This window comes from Anomaloglossus baeobatrachus, chromosome 7 (assembly GCF_048569485.1).
Source record: "Anomaloglossus baeobatrachus isolate aAnoBae1 chromosome 7, aAnoBae1.hap1, whole genome shotgun sequence".
In the NCBI taxonomy this organism is placed as follows: Eukaryota; Metazoa; Chordata; class Amphibia; order Anura; family Aromobatidae; genus Anomaloglossus; species Anomaloglossus baeobatrachus.
Window position 1 is genome coordinate 72,926,532 of NC_134359.1, and position 17,629 is coordinate 72,944,160.

The 17,629-nt window shown below is 42.9% G+C and overlaps 1 protein-coding gene across 2 annotated transcripts in view; it reads right to left on the reverse strand.

Annotated features, from left to right (window-relative positions):
• The window catches only part of CERKL (CERK like autophagy regulator), a 161,731-nt gene that overhangs the window by 995 nt on the left and 143,107 nt on the right, over positions 1-17,629 (reverse strand). For both annotated transcript variants that reach the window (XM_075317409.1, XM_075317410.1), the window contains exons 6-12: positions 17,542-17,616; positions 12,013-12,190; positions 10,016-10,078; positions 5,965-5,996; positions 5,631-5,739; positions 1,304-1,400; positions 784-941 (exon numbers count right to left, since the gene is read on the reverse strand). In XM_075317409.1, the coding sequence (XP_075173524.1) occupies positions 784-941; positions 1,304-1,400; positions 5,631-5,739; positions 5,965-5,996; positions 10,016-10,078; positions 12,013-12,190; positions 17,542-17,616 (712 nt within the window). The remainder of the gene's footprint in view (positions 1-783; positions 942-1,303; positions 1,401-5,630; positions 5,740-5,964; positions 5,997-10,015; positions 10,079-12,012; positions 12,191-17,541; positions 17,617-17,629) is intronic.

Below are 17,629 nucleotides of genomic sequence, written 5' to 3' on the forward strand. Positions count from 1 at the left end.
GTGTACACTGTGCAGAGGCAGAAAGCTGCATTCTTGTGCCTTCTAGTCCAACCATGCCCCAACAATGATTGGCAGCCTTCTGTGTACACTGTGCATAGGCAGAAAGCTGTTAATCAGTGGGGTAGGCGGGGTTATAGAAGGCTCAGCATTATGAGCACTTCTATAGCTGCAGTAGAGAAAACAATGATTGTATCAAAATGATAGCATGCAGACCAACAAATGGCACATCACTGGAAGCAGGGTTTTTAATGCTACTTTCAGATTTCATAACAAAAACCTGGTGACAGATTCTCTTTAAGAGCGGAAGGCTATTCTCATGCTCTTGAAGACCTGTAACACCCATGCATTACATTACATGATGTCTCATCGACAGCACTGCAACCAATGATTGGGCTCAGCGGCTGTCCGAGTTGACGGTGCATCCCGCTCTGAGCTGCTGAGCTCCATTATTGGTTCCGGCAATGTTGACGTGAATAAAACAGTTTGGGCTTAGTTTTTTTTTCTTGTTTTCTTATAACAAACTTCTTTGATTTAGGTGTTTTCCAAAACTGGAAAATCCCTTAGAATTTTTTGATCCTCGTTTTGAGCACTTTGCACTGCTTTGCACTGATGAAGGGCAAATACACAGAAACACATGCCTTGAAATGGAGTGTCTTGGTTTGGTTTCTTATCCCAAGTCATGTTCAAGATCAGAACAAATATTACAGTCGGAAAATGCCAGTGACAATAACTTTGTCCAAGTAAGGGATTAACCCAAAAGTTGATACCACCCTTATTACTCACCGAACATGAACTTCAGAAGAGGCTTTCATTAAATCCCCATCAATATTCCATGGATGAACATCTTCATTGAGCCCTGTAGATGCCTCGTATTGAGTAATGTCCTGAGGGCACAACCTAACTTCTTTAACCAAGTGAGTTTCAACAAAAGGAAAGTCAAACTAGATAAAAAAAAGTGTTGATTGTAAAAGGTCAAAAACATGTACCGTAATTACTATTATATCATACAGTATATTAGACCCAATGTACAGAACTGCGTTGTAGAACGTCGTCTACTGCCGAGGCGAATCCATCCTGTAACCTACTTGTTATAAATTATACGCTTCCTATCAAGCCTCTTTGACAATGAACTCTTCTAGATAGTATGGGGTGGATTAGAATGGACTAAGCTGCATTAAACTGATTGGAAACTTCCAAATCTGTCACATAATGGCTAATGTAGTCTGATGGGGCCTAGGAAATAAAGACGTCTTAAGGGGTCATCGGAATTAATCTGCTGGGAATTTAACATGTACTTCACTACCTGATTTTTCAGAGTGGCGTAACGCTTCAAATGCTTCACAAACTCCGGTCGGGAAGTATCTCGTACAATTATCAGCGCCATTGTGCCGTCATTCAATCTAAAGGGGAATAAGAAGATAAAATATAATAATGATAATAGATAGTAACATTAAAGGTTAATAATTTGATCTTAAATATTTGTGCAAATAAAAGAGTCATAGCGATCCAAGGGTTTTGTCATCTCAGATATTGCCGTTTTGTCATTTCACATTGAACCCGGTAGATTGGAGGGTAGAGGGTCACGTAAAACCCCAAAATCCCATTCACATTGCACATAGGGCATCTATGCTTTATCAATATCATGACTTGGCACCCCCACCGTTCATGCTGGATGGAAACAGTGAATATAGTGTCTATAGGGTAACGTTTTTCCTTGTGGAGAGCACCAAGGTGGCGTAAGGAGACCAATACGCCAAGCAATACTCTGAGAAATTAAATATGCAACTTGTCTCTTCAGAGAGGAAAAGGACTGAGCTAAATCAGTTCTCCAGCTCTGAACTGATGAAGGGCAAATATCAATAAACACATGTCTTCAAAAAGACTGTTTTGGTGTCATGACCGAGGATAGAAGCTGTACCGGCCGTATAGGACAACACAAAGGGAAGGGGAAAGGAATGCCCTATTGCTAGGGAAAGCGGGAAGTGGTGACCCCTGACAACAATCTGCAACTTACCCTCACTGCTCTCACCAGCGCTATACAGGTTCCGCACCTGTCGCCGAGCAGGAATACCTAGGCAAACCCCAATCTAGATCCTAAGTAAGGATGGAAGGTTTGAGGACTTTGTCAACACCACTATCCCTAAAGGAAGACACAAGGGAACAATACCGGGTAAACAGTACAGCAATCACCAGAGTCCTGGTAGATAGCAAAATACAACACTTATCTGAGCTGCAGCAACAATAGAATTCTAGAGCAACAGAAGATGACCTTTCCAGAACTCAGCAAGAACAAACTATAAACCGCACCCAAACTACCCCAGGGTGAGGTTCATAAAGGAAGTCAGAGGCTGGTAACTGAGGAAAAACTGACAGTTTCCCAGGGTTCTAGAGTCCTCTGCTGCAGAAACAGGGAATTGTCAGATAACAATATATGCGCCAATCTCTGGGATTTTCTAACACTTGCTGCCACTGGATTGTCAGCCAGACATGACACTTGGTTTGACTTCTTATCCTATGTTATGTGGCAAGGCTTGTTAAATGGTCAATATCGACTGTTAAGCGGGCTTTACACGCAACGAGATCGCTAACGAGATGTCATTGGGGTCACGGAATTCGTGACGCACATCCGGCCTCGTTAGCGACGTCGTTGCGTGTGACACTGCAGGAATAACCGTTAACAATCAAAAATACTCACCGTATCGTTGATTGTTGTCCAGTCGTACCTATCCCGATTATCGTTGCTGTTGCAGGTACGATGTTGTTCGTAGTTCCTGCAGCAGCACACATCGCTATGTGTGACACCGCAGGAACGAGGAACAACATCGTACCTGCGGCCGCACGCAATGAGGAAGGAAGCAGGTGGGCGGGATGTTCATCCCGCTCACCTCCGCTCATCTGCTTCTATTGGGCGGCGTTTAGTAACGCCGCTATGACGCCGCATGAACCGCCCCCTTAGAAAGGAGGTGGTTCGCCGGCCACAGCGACGTCGCTAGGCAGGTAAGTATAGTGTGACGGGTGTTAGCGATGTTGTGCGCCACGGGCAGGGATTTGCCCGTGACGCACAACCGATGGGGGTGGGTGCTTTCACCAGCGGCATCGCTAGCAATGTCGCTGTGTGTAAAGCCCGCTTTAGGATTGTTATATCCAATAGATGACACTAGAGATCACATATTGTTCCTTTCTGAAGCGGCTAACTGCAGTGTGAAGTGTGGAAAACCAAAAAAGTTGCAAAAAAAGGCTAATACCACAATTTTTTGGGGTGTTTTTATTTACCATGTTCACTATATGGTAAAACTGGCCTGGCAATATAATTCCCCAGTTCAGTATGAGTTCATAGATCCCAAACATGTACAGATTTTTTTTTTTTTTTTTACTTAAATGGTGGAAAAAAAGATCAGAAATTCGTCCTCAAAAAATGTCCCAAAATGTTCTAAGATCCATAACATTCTCATTTTTTTGTTATCTGGAGCTCAGGGATGGCTTATTTTTTTCGAGTACTGAGCTGACATTTTTAATTATAGCATTTTTGGGTAGATGCGATGTTTTATCAATCTGATAAATTTATTTTAGATTTTGATAGATCAGGAATTTCTGAACCTGAATCTGTTTTATTTTCAATGGGGCAAAAAGGAGGTGATTTGAACTTGTGGGGTTTTTTTTATTTTTTTCATATTTGTAAAAACTTCCCCCACCCCTTTTTATTGTATTTACTAGTCCTTTAGCGGACTTGAAGCTGTGATCATCTGATCATTTCTGCTGTACCGAGCAGAGCATCAGCTTCACCATCAGCACCACTCTGTACAGCAGAAACGATGAAGTCCTATGAATGCCAGTGCTCAGCCGGAGTGCACAGGAAGAGCGTCATGATAAACACAGGGTCATCAACAGATCACATCATGGAGCCACTGTTAGGAGTGGGGCTGTGCGCGTTAAATGGAATCTGTCAGGAGGTTTTTGCTCCTCTATCTGAGAGCAGCATAATGTTGAGATAGAGACCCTGATTCCAGCGATGTGTCACTTACTGAGCTGTTTGCTGTGATTTTGATAATATCAATGTTTTCTCTGCTGCAGATCTAGCAATTATACATAGCTCATGAATATGCTGGACTACCTGCAGCACGCCAAGTAGTCCTGTAATGATAATCTACTGCTGATTAAACAGTGATTTTATCAAAACTGCACTATGCAGCCCAGTAAGTGACACATCACTGGAATCAGGATCTCTGCCCCTACATTATGCTACTCTCAGATTAAATGGCAAAAACCTGGTGGCGGAGTCCCTTTAAATACCGCTGTCTGAGATCCATCTATGGCTGTTATTATTATTATTATTATTATTTATTATTATAGCGCCATTTATTCCATGGCGCTTTACAAGTGAAAGAGGGTATACGTACAACAATCATTAACAGTACAAGACAGACTGGTATAGGAGGAGAGAGGACCCTGCCCGCGAGGGCTCACAGTCTACAGGGAATGGGTGATGGTACAATAGGTGAGGACAGAGCTGGTTGCGCAGTGGTCTGTTATAGGCACATGTCAGTTTTTTCAGGCCTTGATTGCAAACAGGTAGCTTGTACTGCTCTGGGATATTGTTGCTGAAAACTCTGCTGAACTTCTACCTGAGTCTTCTAATGGTAAGTAATTCATGATTTTCCCCATGTATGTCCTCCTTGTGTCTTCTATAGTGTTTAGTGGGGTTGACGAAGAGCTCATCCCATCCATTCCCTATTTAGGGCCCAGTACTAGGAATACCTAGGGCCAGGTATCCGGATCAGCGAATAGGTGCGGAACCTATCTAGGGTGGTGAGGGACCCCAGGGACCAGCAGTAGGTTTGGTCAGGGGTCACCATTTTCCCTTTCCCTAGACACCGGGTTTCCCTTCCTTTTCACAGTGCGCTTGGTACTTCCCTGTACCTAGTGTGACAATGACACTGTAGTCCGAACAATGATAAGTCCTGCTGCTTAAACAAACATTTCAAACAAACAATAGATAAAATCTTGACAACACAGGCATCCCTGAATTCTATGTTTTAACCCATGCAACATGCTGTCTTCAGCTTACATAGCAAAAACCGGCTAGATTCCAGATTCCCTTTAACAAAGCTGAGCAGCAGAGAAAAAAATGGCTTATTATTATGTACAAAAAAAAGAATAAAAAAAAATCACAATCAGGAAATAAAGAGAGATTAGAGGTAAAGATTATTTATAAGTATCTTGTTATAATTAGTAAAAACAAATAGGTGACACGTTCCTTTTCATAGACGTCCTGGTTAACTATAGGTAGATAATGTTAAGGGATGAGGTAACATTTAAAACGTCTCCCCCCAAAACCGAATTCTCAGCTATTATCAAGTGTATGTAAGGCTGCGGCATTATAACTATCAGGAAACAGTTCTTACCCATCCTGCTGTTACAGTAATACGATCACAGTAATTATATTTGAAATATTCCAGCTAGACTACTTGACCTAATTTTGCAGATCCTATAATTGCTCATAATCCTTTAGACTGACGGCAACCTATCTTGGGAGATCACGAATCCTTGAGCAATCCGCGGAAACGTTTTTAGAAAGGTTTAATCAAGCTGGTGGTGTGGGGAAATGTAATTCTTGTAAAGCCTCTACTGACCTGGTATTAGGTGCCAAGCCTCTCGGGGCCATGGCGCAGAGGCAGGGGATTGCCATGATGCTGACATTCAGCAGCTGACCCTGGATGTGCTGCCACTGATCCCTACTCTCTGAAAGACAAAAAATAGAATAGAAAATTTTGCAATTAGAATGGGTGCATTGCTTCCAGCGACCAATCAGATTATTACCGTCACCTCCACCTGTTCCAGCGACCAATCAGATTATTGCCGTCACCGCCACCTGGTTCCATACAGTGAAATCATTAGTTTTGCCCAATTTTTCATAAATGGCTTAGGTGCAGTAAATCTTATTAACCACATAGACATAATACTTACCAGATTCAAATAAGATATCCTCATTTTTCTTTCTATGAAAGAAAGAAATGATCATTAGCTGGGCAGGATGGTGGCTCAGTGGTTAGCACTGCTGATTTGTTAGCATCATGGGTTCAAATCCCACCAAGGGTAACATTTTTGAGTTTGTATGTTCTCTTTGTATCTGTGTGGGTTTCCTCCGGATTCCCCTGTTTCCACCCATAATCCAAAGACATAGTGATAGGAAATATCAAACCATAGAAAAAATGGAGTAACACATCCAATAAAATATACTCTTTATTGAAAATTAATTTCTAAAAAAATAACACACATAAGCAACAATACATAGGCCAAATTTTAGAGAACTTTTCAGACATGAATCCCACTAGGGGGAGGGGAAACCCAGGTAGATAACCCATCTCAATCAATGGGCATGTACCTGACTGTATAAATCAGTCTCATTCCCTTGAGAAAGCTACCAGGCGAAACACGCGTTGGGTTGCTGGGGTCTCCTGTGAGATCTTGCTCATCCATTATGAGAAAGCTGACGCATTAATACTGCATATGTTGTTCTGAGTGGGATAGTGATGGGTATTACTTCATTCTACCAATGTTATGATACTTTTACTGGCTGTCTTATCCCACTCAGAGACTGATTTATATAGTCAGGTACTTGATGATTTTCCTGATTTTTTATGGTTTGATATTGATCTATGGGAGTAGAATGATCATCATAATATTGTGGGAGAAACTTTGATTTACTTGGTAATATTTTTTTCTCTTAGGTTTCTGACCCTGAGATTTGGTGCTTGATGAATTGTGTATTTCTAATAGTGATAGGGAATATAGATTGTGAGCCCCAATGGGTACAGTGATGACAACGTCTTTAAAATGCTATGGGATATGGTGGTTTAATATAGGACTAAGGACAAGCTTGTCCGAAATGCATCAGTTGCCCGTCCTACACTTATTCCATGGACTTTTTATTTTTCTATGGACTCATTTTAATGATACATTGAGATTTTAATCATGCTAGTGCTGGATCAGACTTTCTCTATTCGCTCCTTATGAAATTCATGGACACCAACTATGTAGATGTGTGCACCTGCAGTTGATGATGATGGATATTCCTTGGTTAGCTGATATGCCCATTTGGAATTGGTGGTGACAAGCTGATACAACATATTCTTCTTTCTTTGTGTAAAATGATGGTTTTATAATAAATAAATGTCTAGAGCAATGATGACTAACCTGTTGAGCGAAGTGTGTCAAAACTGGTAAAAAAAAAACGAGCATAAATCGGCTAGTGTGTCACTTCTCGAAAAATCCATATTTTGTGATATTTGTAGCTCTGATAACAAAATGTTATCTCATAATGACTGCTGGAGGGGAGGGGGAACGGAGATAATGACTGCTGGGGGGGAGAGGAGATAATGACTTCTGGGGGGGAGGAGGAGAGGAGATAATGACTTCTGGGGGAGGGTGAGAGGAGATAATGACTTCTGGGGGAGGGTGAGAGGAGATAATGACTTCTGGGGGGGAGGGAGAGGAGATAATGACTTATGGGGGGAGAGGGAGAAGAAATAATGACTTCTGGAGGGAGAGGGAGAGGAGATAATGAATTTTGGGAGGAGGGGGAGAGGAGATAATGACTTATGGGGGGAGAGGGAGAAGAAATAATGACTTCTGGAGGGAGAGGGAGAGGAGATAATGACTTCTGGGGGGAGGGTGAGAGGAGATAATGACTGCTGACTACTGGGGTCAGGTGAGAGGAGATGTTGACTTCTGGCGGAGAGGGTGAGAGGAGATAATGACTGCTGGAGGGGAGGAGGAGAGGAGATAATGAGTGCTGGAGGCAGGGTGAGAGGAGATGTTGACTTCTGGGGGAGACGGTGAGAGGAGATAATGACTTCTGGGTGAGAGTAGATAATCATAATTTCCTCTCCCCCCCCCCTCCCGGCAGTTATTATCTCCTCTCCAATCCATCTCAGCAGTCAGGGCTCAGCGTGTCACCTCTGACATGCATGTCTTAGGTTAACCATCACTGGTGCAGAGGGACCTTGAATCCAAATGTAGAAGAAATGGGAAAACACTAAAAGATCTAGACTATGATGGCACTAAATAAACATAAATTTATGCTGCTTTCATATAAAATAAAAACATATTTTAAAAAAACACCTGATGACAGAAACTGTATCTGATGTGACCAAAGGCCTGTCGAATTCTTTTTTTTTATTTCCAATTAGTATAACGCACCATACTGCTCTATTTTGGTCATAAGAGAGCAACACAAACCTAATAGAAAAAAAATAGATGCACAGCTCTTAACCATCCATGATTTATATCAGAATTTGTTAAAAATGTGCGATTATTGTGGAATGTTTGTAAACATATACGGTATACTACTGCACTAGTTTTGCAGTTAAAACACTTTTTGTAAAAACTCTGATAGGGGTACAAAGAAATCATCATATCTCACAAGTTTACAGCCCTTACAAAGTAGTATTCTTCCTATTGAAACCTGTAGATTCCCCTTTCATATCACCCATGTGCCAACAAATGTGCCACACAAACACTGTATAATACCCCACAGTGAGTTCCTCCACAATACTCTGCACACGCACAGTATGATGACCCTAGTGTACCCTCCCTCAACTTACCTGGCAAAGTATGATGACTCCAACATAGTATAATCACCAACTGTGGTGTCCACACAGCCCTCCATACAGTATAATGGGCCTACATACAATATAATGGCCCTCACACCTCTTCACACTGTCTAATGGCCCCTATTAGACCTATGTTCAGTGTGAAGACCCTACTGAACCCACTCAGAACTACCTCGGCCAAGTGCGATGACCCCAACAGTATGATCCTCATATACAACCCTCCATGCAGTATAATGGGCCAAAATACAGTATAATGACCTCCACACCTCTTCACAGCTTATAATGGCCCCCACACAGTATAATGTAACCCACACATACCTTCACACTGTACAATTGCTTGCATACAGTATAATGGCCCTCAAATAGACCTACATAAAGTATAAAGTCTTCATCATAGCCCTTCAAATATTATAATAGCCCCCACATAGCCTTCCTTGTAGTGCAATTGGCCCCACATAGTCCTCCATATAGTACAATTGAACATACATAATCCTCCATGTAGTATTATGCACCCTCCATAGTCCTCTTTATATTATAATGCACATCCCATAGTCTGTCATACAATGTAATGCACCCCCATAGTCCTCCATGCCATATAATGCATCCCTCATAGTCCTCCATATACTATAATGCACCCCCAATAGTCCTCCATATAGTATAATGCATCATCATATATTATAATGCACTCCCCATAGTCCTCTAATATATTATAACGCATCCACATAGTCCTCTATATATTATAATGTACCTGCTATAGTCCTCCATATAGTATAACTCACACCAATAGTCCTCCGTATAGTTTAATTCACTCCCTATAGTCCTCCATATAGTATAACGTACCCCCCAAAGTCCTCCATATAGTATAATGCACTCCATATAGTATAATGCACTTCCATAGTCATCCATATATTATAATGCACCCCCCCTAGAACTGCATATAGTATAATGCACCCTCATAGTCCTCCAAATAGTATAATGCACCCCCTCATAGTCCTCCAGATATTATAATGCACCCTGTAGTCCTCCATATAGTATAATACACCCCCATACTACTCCATATACAGTAGTATAATGCACCCTCTATAGTCCTCCATATAGTATAATGCCCCTCCATAGTCCTCTTTATAATATAATGGACCCCCATAGTCCTCCATAAAATATAATGCACCCCCATAGTCCTCCATATATTACCATGCACCCACATAGTCCTCCACATATTATAATGCACCTCCATAGTCATAGCCATTGGTGATACGCCACTGACTCTGATAGAACTCAGCTAGCTAAATGGGAACAGAGTGCAGAAGTTTCTTCAAAGACAAATAATTACACTGGAAAAGCCACAGAGATAAACTCATGTGAAATAATATGTATTCTCTGTCGGAGTGCATGTAGTTTCTTACTTGTGATGAGCTGGTAACTGTTGGTTTCTGATAGGTAAAAATGACAGATCACAGCTATCCGGTCTGTAAAAGAAACACATCAGTAAGATCCTGTCTAATTTAACAGCTAATATCTGACAAACATTAGTAACAGGGTGTTATTGTATAGAAAAATAGGCACTGCTCTCCTTATAATTAGCAAAAATTGTCAGGAACATATAATCCTATATACAGGCAGACGCAGGGTACAGGTAAAGCAGAAACAGCAAAGGCTAATTAAGAATTTTGGAGAAAAAGATCTGGCAAAATTGTATAACAAATATTGCATTGATGGTGTCACATCAGCATCCCTGCGGCCAATCACAGGGCTCAGTTGGTCTATTGATGTAAACAGGATGAAGCGCTGAGCCTAGTGATTGGCTGCAGCGCTGTATAAGTGACATCAACAATGCATCATGAACACAATCATAAGGGAAGAAGTGGAGACACAGCGCCTATACTGGAGAGGGTTAATAACAGATGATTTGATTATTTTTAACATTACCATACTGATTCAATTAATAAATCTGAAGATGGAAAAATAATAAATGCAAGCTAAAATAAATCATTCAGAAAAATGATGGAGTTTCTCATTGACTTCCATTATACTCGGTACTCGAGCTGCACCCATCTGAGCATTAACTGTTTGTTGTGAGTACCCTGCACTCGAGCATGGTAGTGCTCGCTCATCACTAGTTACAAGTAGAGAGCATCCAACCACCCAAGCATTGTAGTGCTTGCTTATCACTAGTTACAAGCACCTGAGCATGGTAGTGCTCGCTCATCACTAGTTACGAGTACCTGACCACCCGAGCATGGTAGTGCTCACTCATCACTAGTTACAAGTACAGAGCATCCAACCACCTGAGCATTGTAGTGCTCGCTTATCACTAGTTACAAGCACATGAGCATGGTAGTGCTCGCTCATCACTATTTACAAGCACCTGAGCATGGTAGTGCCCACTCATCACTAAGTATGAGTACCGAGCACCCGAACATTGTAGTGCTCGCTTATTGCTAGTTCTGAGTACCAAGCACCCGAGCATAGTAGTGCTCACTCATCACTAGTTACAAATACCAAGCACCGGAGCATGGTAGTGCTCGCTCATCACTAGTTACGAGTACTGAGCACCTGTGCATGGTAGTGCCCGCTCATCACTAGTTATGAGTACCGAGCACCCGAGCATGGTAGTGCCCGCTCATCACTAGTTACGAGTACTGAGCACCCGAGCATGGTAGTGCTCGCTTATCACTAGTTACGAGTACTGAGCACCCGAGCATGGTAGTGCTCGCTTATCACTAGTTACGAGTACTGAGCACCCGAGCATGGTAGTGCCCGCTCATCACTAGTTAAGAGTACCGAGCACCCGAGCATGGTAGTGCCCGCTCATCACTAGTTACGAGTACTGAGCACCCGAGCATGGTAGTGCTCGCTTATCACTAGTTACGAGTACCGAGCACCCGAGCATAGTAGTGCTCACTCATCACTAGTTACGAGTACTGAGCATCCGAGCATGGTAGTGCCCGCTCATCACTAGTTACGAGTACTGAGCACCAGAGCATGGTAGTGCCCGCTCATCACTAGTTACGAGTACTGAGCACCTGAGCATGGTAGTGCCCGCTCATCACTAGTTACGAATACCAAGCACCAGAGCATGGTAGTACCCGCTCATCACTAGTTACGAATACCAAGCACCAGAGCAAGGTAGTGCTCACTCATCACTTAGTTATGAGTACCAAGCACACTGGTACTTAGTAGAAGTGTCCTAAATATTTTCATCATATAATCCAAACATTTTTGTTTTGTCCATGGAGCTCAATTCTAGCTGCCGTGCCAACCATAAAACGCAATTTCTTATAATAATCATTCTTATAGATGATATGATATACATTTTGTTTTTTTAGTTATCCTCTGAGCTTTTCATTATTTATATTTCTAATAATATTAATATTTTTTCAAATAAAAAAATGTAACCAACTTTAGATTTGCCAGTGTTTTAACAACTGCAAAGTCTCTTTTCTGATTAGAGGGCATCCAGCGATGCTTTTCTGCAAAGGCGAGAGTCCGTCCTCCAAATCCAAACATGGATGAAAAGCCGAACCGCAGAAGCTTGTCATCACTGCTGAAAGTACAGGCGTCAACTGGTTGGATGTTCCCTGAAATTTCAAGCAAATATGTTAAGTACAGGTGCACGGTGCACCCTTGGTGTAGCCGAATGTTTAAGTGCACCTTTCCACTTGATTGTATTTCCTCTATTTCCAGCCATCTCTGGGTCTATAAAGCCAGAGCTGTCAATCCAAAAAGAGGGGGTGGAAATAGAAGGAATGTAAGTAAGTAGGTGGGAATGTTTGGCCGCTCTATGATGCACCGAGAGCCTGTACTTTGATTTGAGCATGCAATCTGTGATGGCAGAGTCCCTTTAAAGATTAGTTTACCGTATATACTCGAGTATAAGCCGAGTTTTTCAGCCATTTTTTTTCTGCTGAAAATGCCCTTCTCGGCTTATACTCGAGTGAAGCTCCCACAACAAATTATTCTCACCTGTCCTCTGCGGTGTCCTCAGCTGCTTCTGGCAGACCGCAGCCACATAGACCCTTCCGTGATCGCGTCTGGTGCAGGGGGCTGCTGTCTGACTTCATGGCTTTACTGCATGACTGTTTTATGGCGGCGGTGCTGCAAAGCATTCAACTGCAGTAAAGTGCTAACAGCAGCGACGGCCCTGTGTATTGGAGGCGATCATGGAGGGGTCTATATGCTCTGCCAGAAGCACCCCTTGATGCTCACATCCGGTGCATAGAGCCACCGCTGCCATCAGCACTTTACAGCAGTTGAATGCTTTGCTGCACAGCCGTCGTAAAGCATTCAACTGCAGTAAAGCCATGATGGGAGTCAACAGCGACGGCTCCGTGCACCGGATGACATCACCGTGGGGTCTATGGGCCTGCGGTCTAGAAGAAGTAGAAACAACTGAGGACACCGCGGGAATGGAGGACAGGTGAGAATAATTTTTTGTGTGTAAACAACGGCATAATAGGGAACAAGAAGAGGACCAGTAGGAGGACATTACTAAACAATGGGTACATTACTAAATGATGTGCACATTACTATGAGGCACATTACTGCAGGGGACATTAAGAAACAATGGGTACATTACTACAGGGGACATTACTAAATGATGGGCACATTACTATGAGGCACATTACTGCAGGGGACATTAAGAAACAATGGGTACATTACTACAGGGGACATTACTAAATGATGGGCACATTACTAGAGGGCACATTACTATGAGGCACATTACTGCAGGGGACATTAAGAAACAATGAGTACATTACTTGAGGGGACATTACTAAACAATAGGCACATTACTACAGGGAACATTACTAAACAATGGGCACATTAGTGCAGGTGACATTACTAAATGATTGGCACATTACTAGAGGGCCCAAGAAAGGGGCAGAAGGATGGGCACATTACTACAAGGGGGGACAAGGATGGGCACATTACATTTTATCGGGATCTATCTTTATTTTTTACATTTTCCAGTAGCTGCTGCATTTCCCATCCTAGGCTTATACTCGAATCAATAAGTCTTTCCAGTTTTTTGTGGTAAAAAAAAGGGGCCTCATCTTATACTCGGGTCAGCTTATACTTGAGTATATACAGTAACTAAAAGTGTTTGTAAAAACAAGTAACTTTAAAACTTACTTTTTATTAAAATAGTGGTTGGATGGCTTTTGCGCTTTGTGATAAATAAAACACTAAATCGTTACCTTAGCAATATTGGAATTCTTGTATTTATTAAAACGTGACACCTTACTACTGTCAATTACAATTTTCTCTTTTTCTGTGTATAGCTCATTGTCTAGCGGATTGGCCACAACTGTAATCTGCTGCAGTAGCGATGGCCGAACATGCGCAGTGCTTACAAGATCTTTAGCACTGAATGAAAGTGGCTGGAAACAGTAGATTGCGATATTAAAAAGAAGGATGAGACAAGGTCTGTAAACTCTAACTTAAAAAATACATCTTGAATAGAAAAATGTTTTTAAAGCAGAAAAATGAAGAATTTAATCTTTTAAAGCATGAATGCATTGCTTGATGGAAGAAATTTGTTCACCATATCTTTCTAACATACATTAAGAGCACATAAAGTCAAATAAATAGATATTGTATAAAAAATACAAGTGAATTTTTTTTTGTATATGTATCTTCTTTTGTCTCATATGCAATTCACACATTGTTTTTCTGTCTGATTCTATGTGAATCCTTACTGGCTGCTATATCTAGAGCCACCACTAGGGTGCAGTATTAGGGAGTATTATGGCTGTACGTTTCATTAGAAGATTTGTGCTTCATCCTCAATCTCAGATAGGAAATGGAAATGTGGCAATGCTTTTCTTGCATTTTTTTCTGTTTTCAGCACAGTGCCCCTTAACTTTAAAGGAAGTATTTTAATCCCCCAAAACTCAGATTAAACCTCTTTCACATAGAAGACTTATCCCCTATATAAATTGTATCTGCAGTACAGAGTTTCCTACTTTTGTTTTACTCAAAAACATTTTAATTATATAATGTGTATAAGTCAGGGGTCCTCGGTGCACCCTTGGTATGGCAAGGTTTCCTTCCCCCTCAATTAGCATCCTCCACACTTCCTATTATTTTGCTGACTGAAATGAATCCTCAGCACTGGCACTGTGTTACGCTTGCCGGGTATGACAAGATTGATGGGGGCGTTTCATACCTACATGCATCTGACACACAAACAAAAACAAAACAAACAAAAGGGACACTGGGGACACAATAACAGTAAGGGGCCCTGTAACTAGTGCGAGGGGTAGGTGGGACATCACCTATCCTCACTTGCAGCTGTCACTACTCCTTTAACCAGTCCCTATACAATCTCCGAGCAGCAACCTGAGGCCTGGAGAAACCCTATAGATGCCCTGGCTAGTGAGGGACAGGTGAGGCTCACTAGACTGCACTAACAAGACACAAGGTAAGGCAAGCCAAACAGGATAAATAGCAACAAAAAAGGATAAAGCCTGAGAACAGAAAAACTCCACAGCAGAACCTTCCACCAAGGCGGCCAGAGAATAATGAGTTTGTATCTTCAGCAAGGATTGCTGGGAAACACCTCTATTTAAACCTGAAGGGGCGTGGCTACAAAGCAGCTGCAGCTGACACACTCAGGGACTGCTGGAAAAGCTGCTAACAGCAAACCTGACATTAACCATATCGGTACCAAGAGTAACGAAACAACATTTAAATGTAGAGAGCCAGATGGAGATGAGAGGCTCCAGTCCTAAAGCTGTCACTAGTCTCCAGAGGCGACCGCGACACACTGCAGGAGCCGAGAATACACTGTCAGTATGGGTTCACTCTCATCCACTTCTCCAGTTAGCATCACCCGCTCACGACCTCGTGATTCTGTGTGCTGCAAGCAGACAGGAGAGAGGGATGAGAGCACACACACTGACACTCTTTATGCTCTCATTGGGATTCTACAGAGTCAATGCATGTAGAATGGCAGATTCATTGCAAGCAGTGCTCCAAAGTATATGCTGTTAATCAGACTAAATAGATGTGCGGAAGATGGTAATTGAGACCTTGGCCATGGCAAAAGTTGCTGGATCTCCCTACAGAGATTTAGCTGAATGTCAATTTTTAGTCCATGGCTCCCTTGAAAAAAGTATGCCAAATAGCTATGGGTTTATAATATAAATGAGTGAATCAATTAGATACAAATTGAATGAACGTTGCCTTTTGAGGAAAATCACTAAACTTAGCGGGTTTGATTTTGAGATGTCATTTGTGATTTGCCTAAAATGAATTCCATCATTTTACACATTGCAAAATAGATTAGATAGAGAAGTCTATTATGACTTTCAGGCCTAAGAGGAGTCACATCAAATACTATAGCACAATCAATCAAGAGAGACTATCATAGCCTATATAAAATCAGAGGCAGGGAATGCAGCGGCCATTATTGTGATGAATATGGATAGCGAAAGGATATCACAGCTATCAGCTTAGCAATAGAAATAGATAAAGCAATTAGACTTTGACTAAACATTACTCATAACCATGTATGTAGGTCACTTTGACATACGAACGCTGTTCTTGGGTTAAAAGGTGTTACATCTCGTGGCTCTCCTGAGGCAAGGACTGAGGCAGTCTCCCATTCCTTGCCTGCCACGAGCACTCCTGCTCAGCAGCGTCGAAGGTCTGCCAGACTGCGCAGTGTGCAGGAGATACCTTCTCAGAGAGGCAGCAGAAGGGTGACACCTAGTGGTTCTCCTGTTACAAGGAGTGAAGCGGTCTCCCATTCCTGGCCTGCCGCAGACTCTCCTGCTCAGCGGCCCCGAAGGTCTGCGAGGCTGCGCAATGTGCAGAGGTTTACTGCTCAGGGAAGCAGTGAGATTCCCGTTATCTCTGCACATTGTGAGACCGAGGATCCCGTCTCTATTTCCCAGAGGCAGGAGGGTGAGCATGTGCAATGCGTGGTGGGTCCTGATTCACTCACTGACGTCACACGGCTTGATGACAAGGCTGGTGACGTGGTCAATCCTGACTGGCCAGGCTGGGACGTCGTGGACCCTGATTGGGTCAAGTCTGTCATCTCCGCCTCGCGCCCGCCCTCGGGTGGAGCTGCACCTCCTTAAAAGCTCCCCCTGCCATCATGGCGGCGCGCGACCGTCCTTCTATGTTTGGATGTCTGGCAGCGTGCTGCCACGCCACTGCTCAGGCATTACTGTCTCTTGTGGGCTTGGCCCTTGCTGCTCCGGCAGTACCTCGTTTGCAGGCCGTGTTCCTGCCTTGCTGCTCCGGCAGTACCCCCGTCAACAGGCCGTGTTCCTGTCCCAGGTGAGCTCCTCAAGTCTCCATTGGACTCACCTGCTTATTGAAAGCACACGTGCGTGGGCACCTCTGTGCTACCCTCGTGCCATATTCTCGTGACTTCCACTGGCACACGTGCGTGGGCACCTCTGTGCTTCCCCGTGCAACAGGTACACCGAGACGTGAGATCTGTGCCATACAACCCTCACGGGTTAGGGCAGATCGGTGTACATAGATCGTCTGTGACATTCCAGACGATCGCTAGCAGCAACCCGCTCACTCTTCACCCACCATAGCGGCGGTCCCTTACACCGCACAGTGGACCTTGACCGGCGGAAGCAGTCCATTTCCCATCTTGGCACGCTTCCCCGGGTCCCCCTCGTAACAAAAAGGAACCTGTCACCAGTTTTGGGGCCTATAAGCTGTGACCACCACCACTGGGCAATTTTAGGAAAGTCGATAAAACATGCAGAGAGATTGTATTTATTTGTATGTGGCCTCAGCCAGCCATGAACTACCATATATACAGGAAGAATAATTTTTCACACAAATAAATGAGTCAATCATTATTATTTTTTTTATTTTTAGTAAAATGGCAAATATTAAAAAAGACATCAGCCCAGGGAGCTCCATTAACAGATTGCTCTGGCCATAGGATAATTCTTACCCATTATGATGTGTAATGCGGCAGTTACCGAGTGTCGGATGCCATGAAGGGAATAAGCCAAAACATCGGTGGTTCCTAAAAAATAATA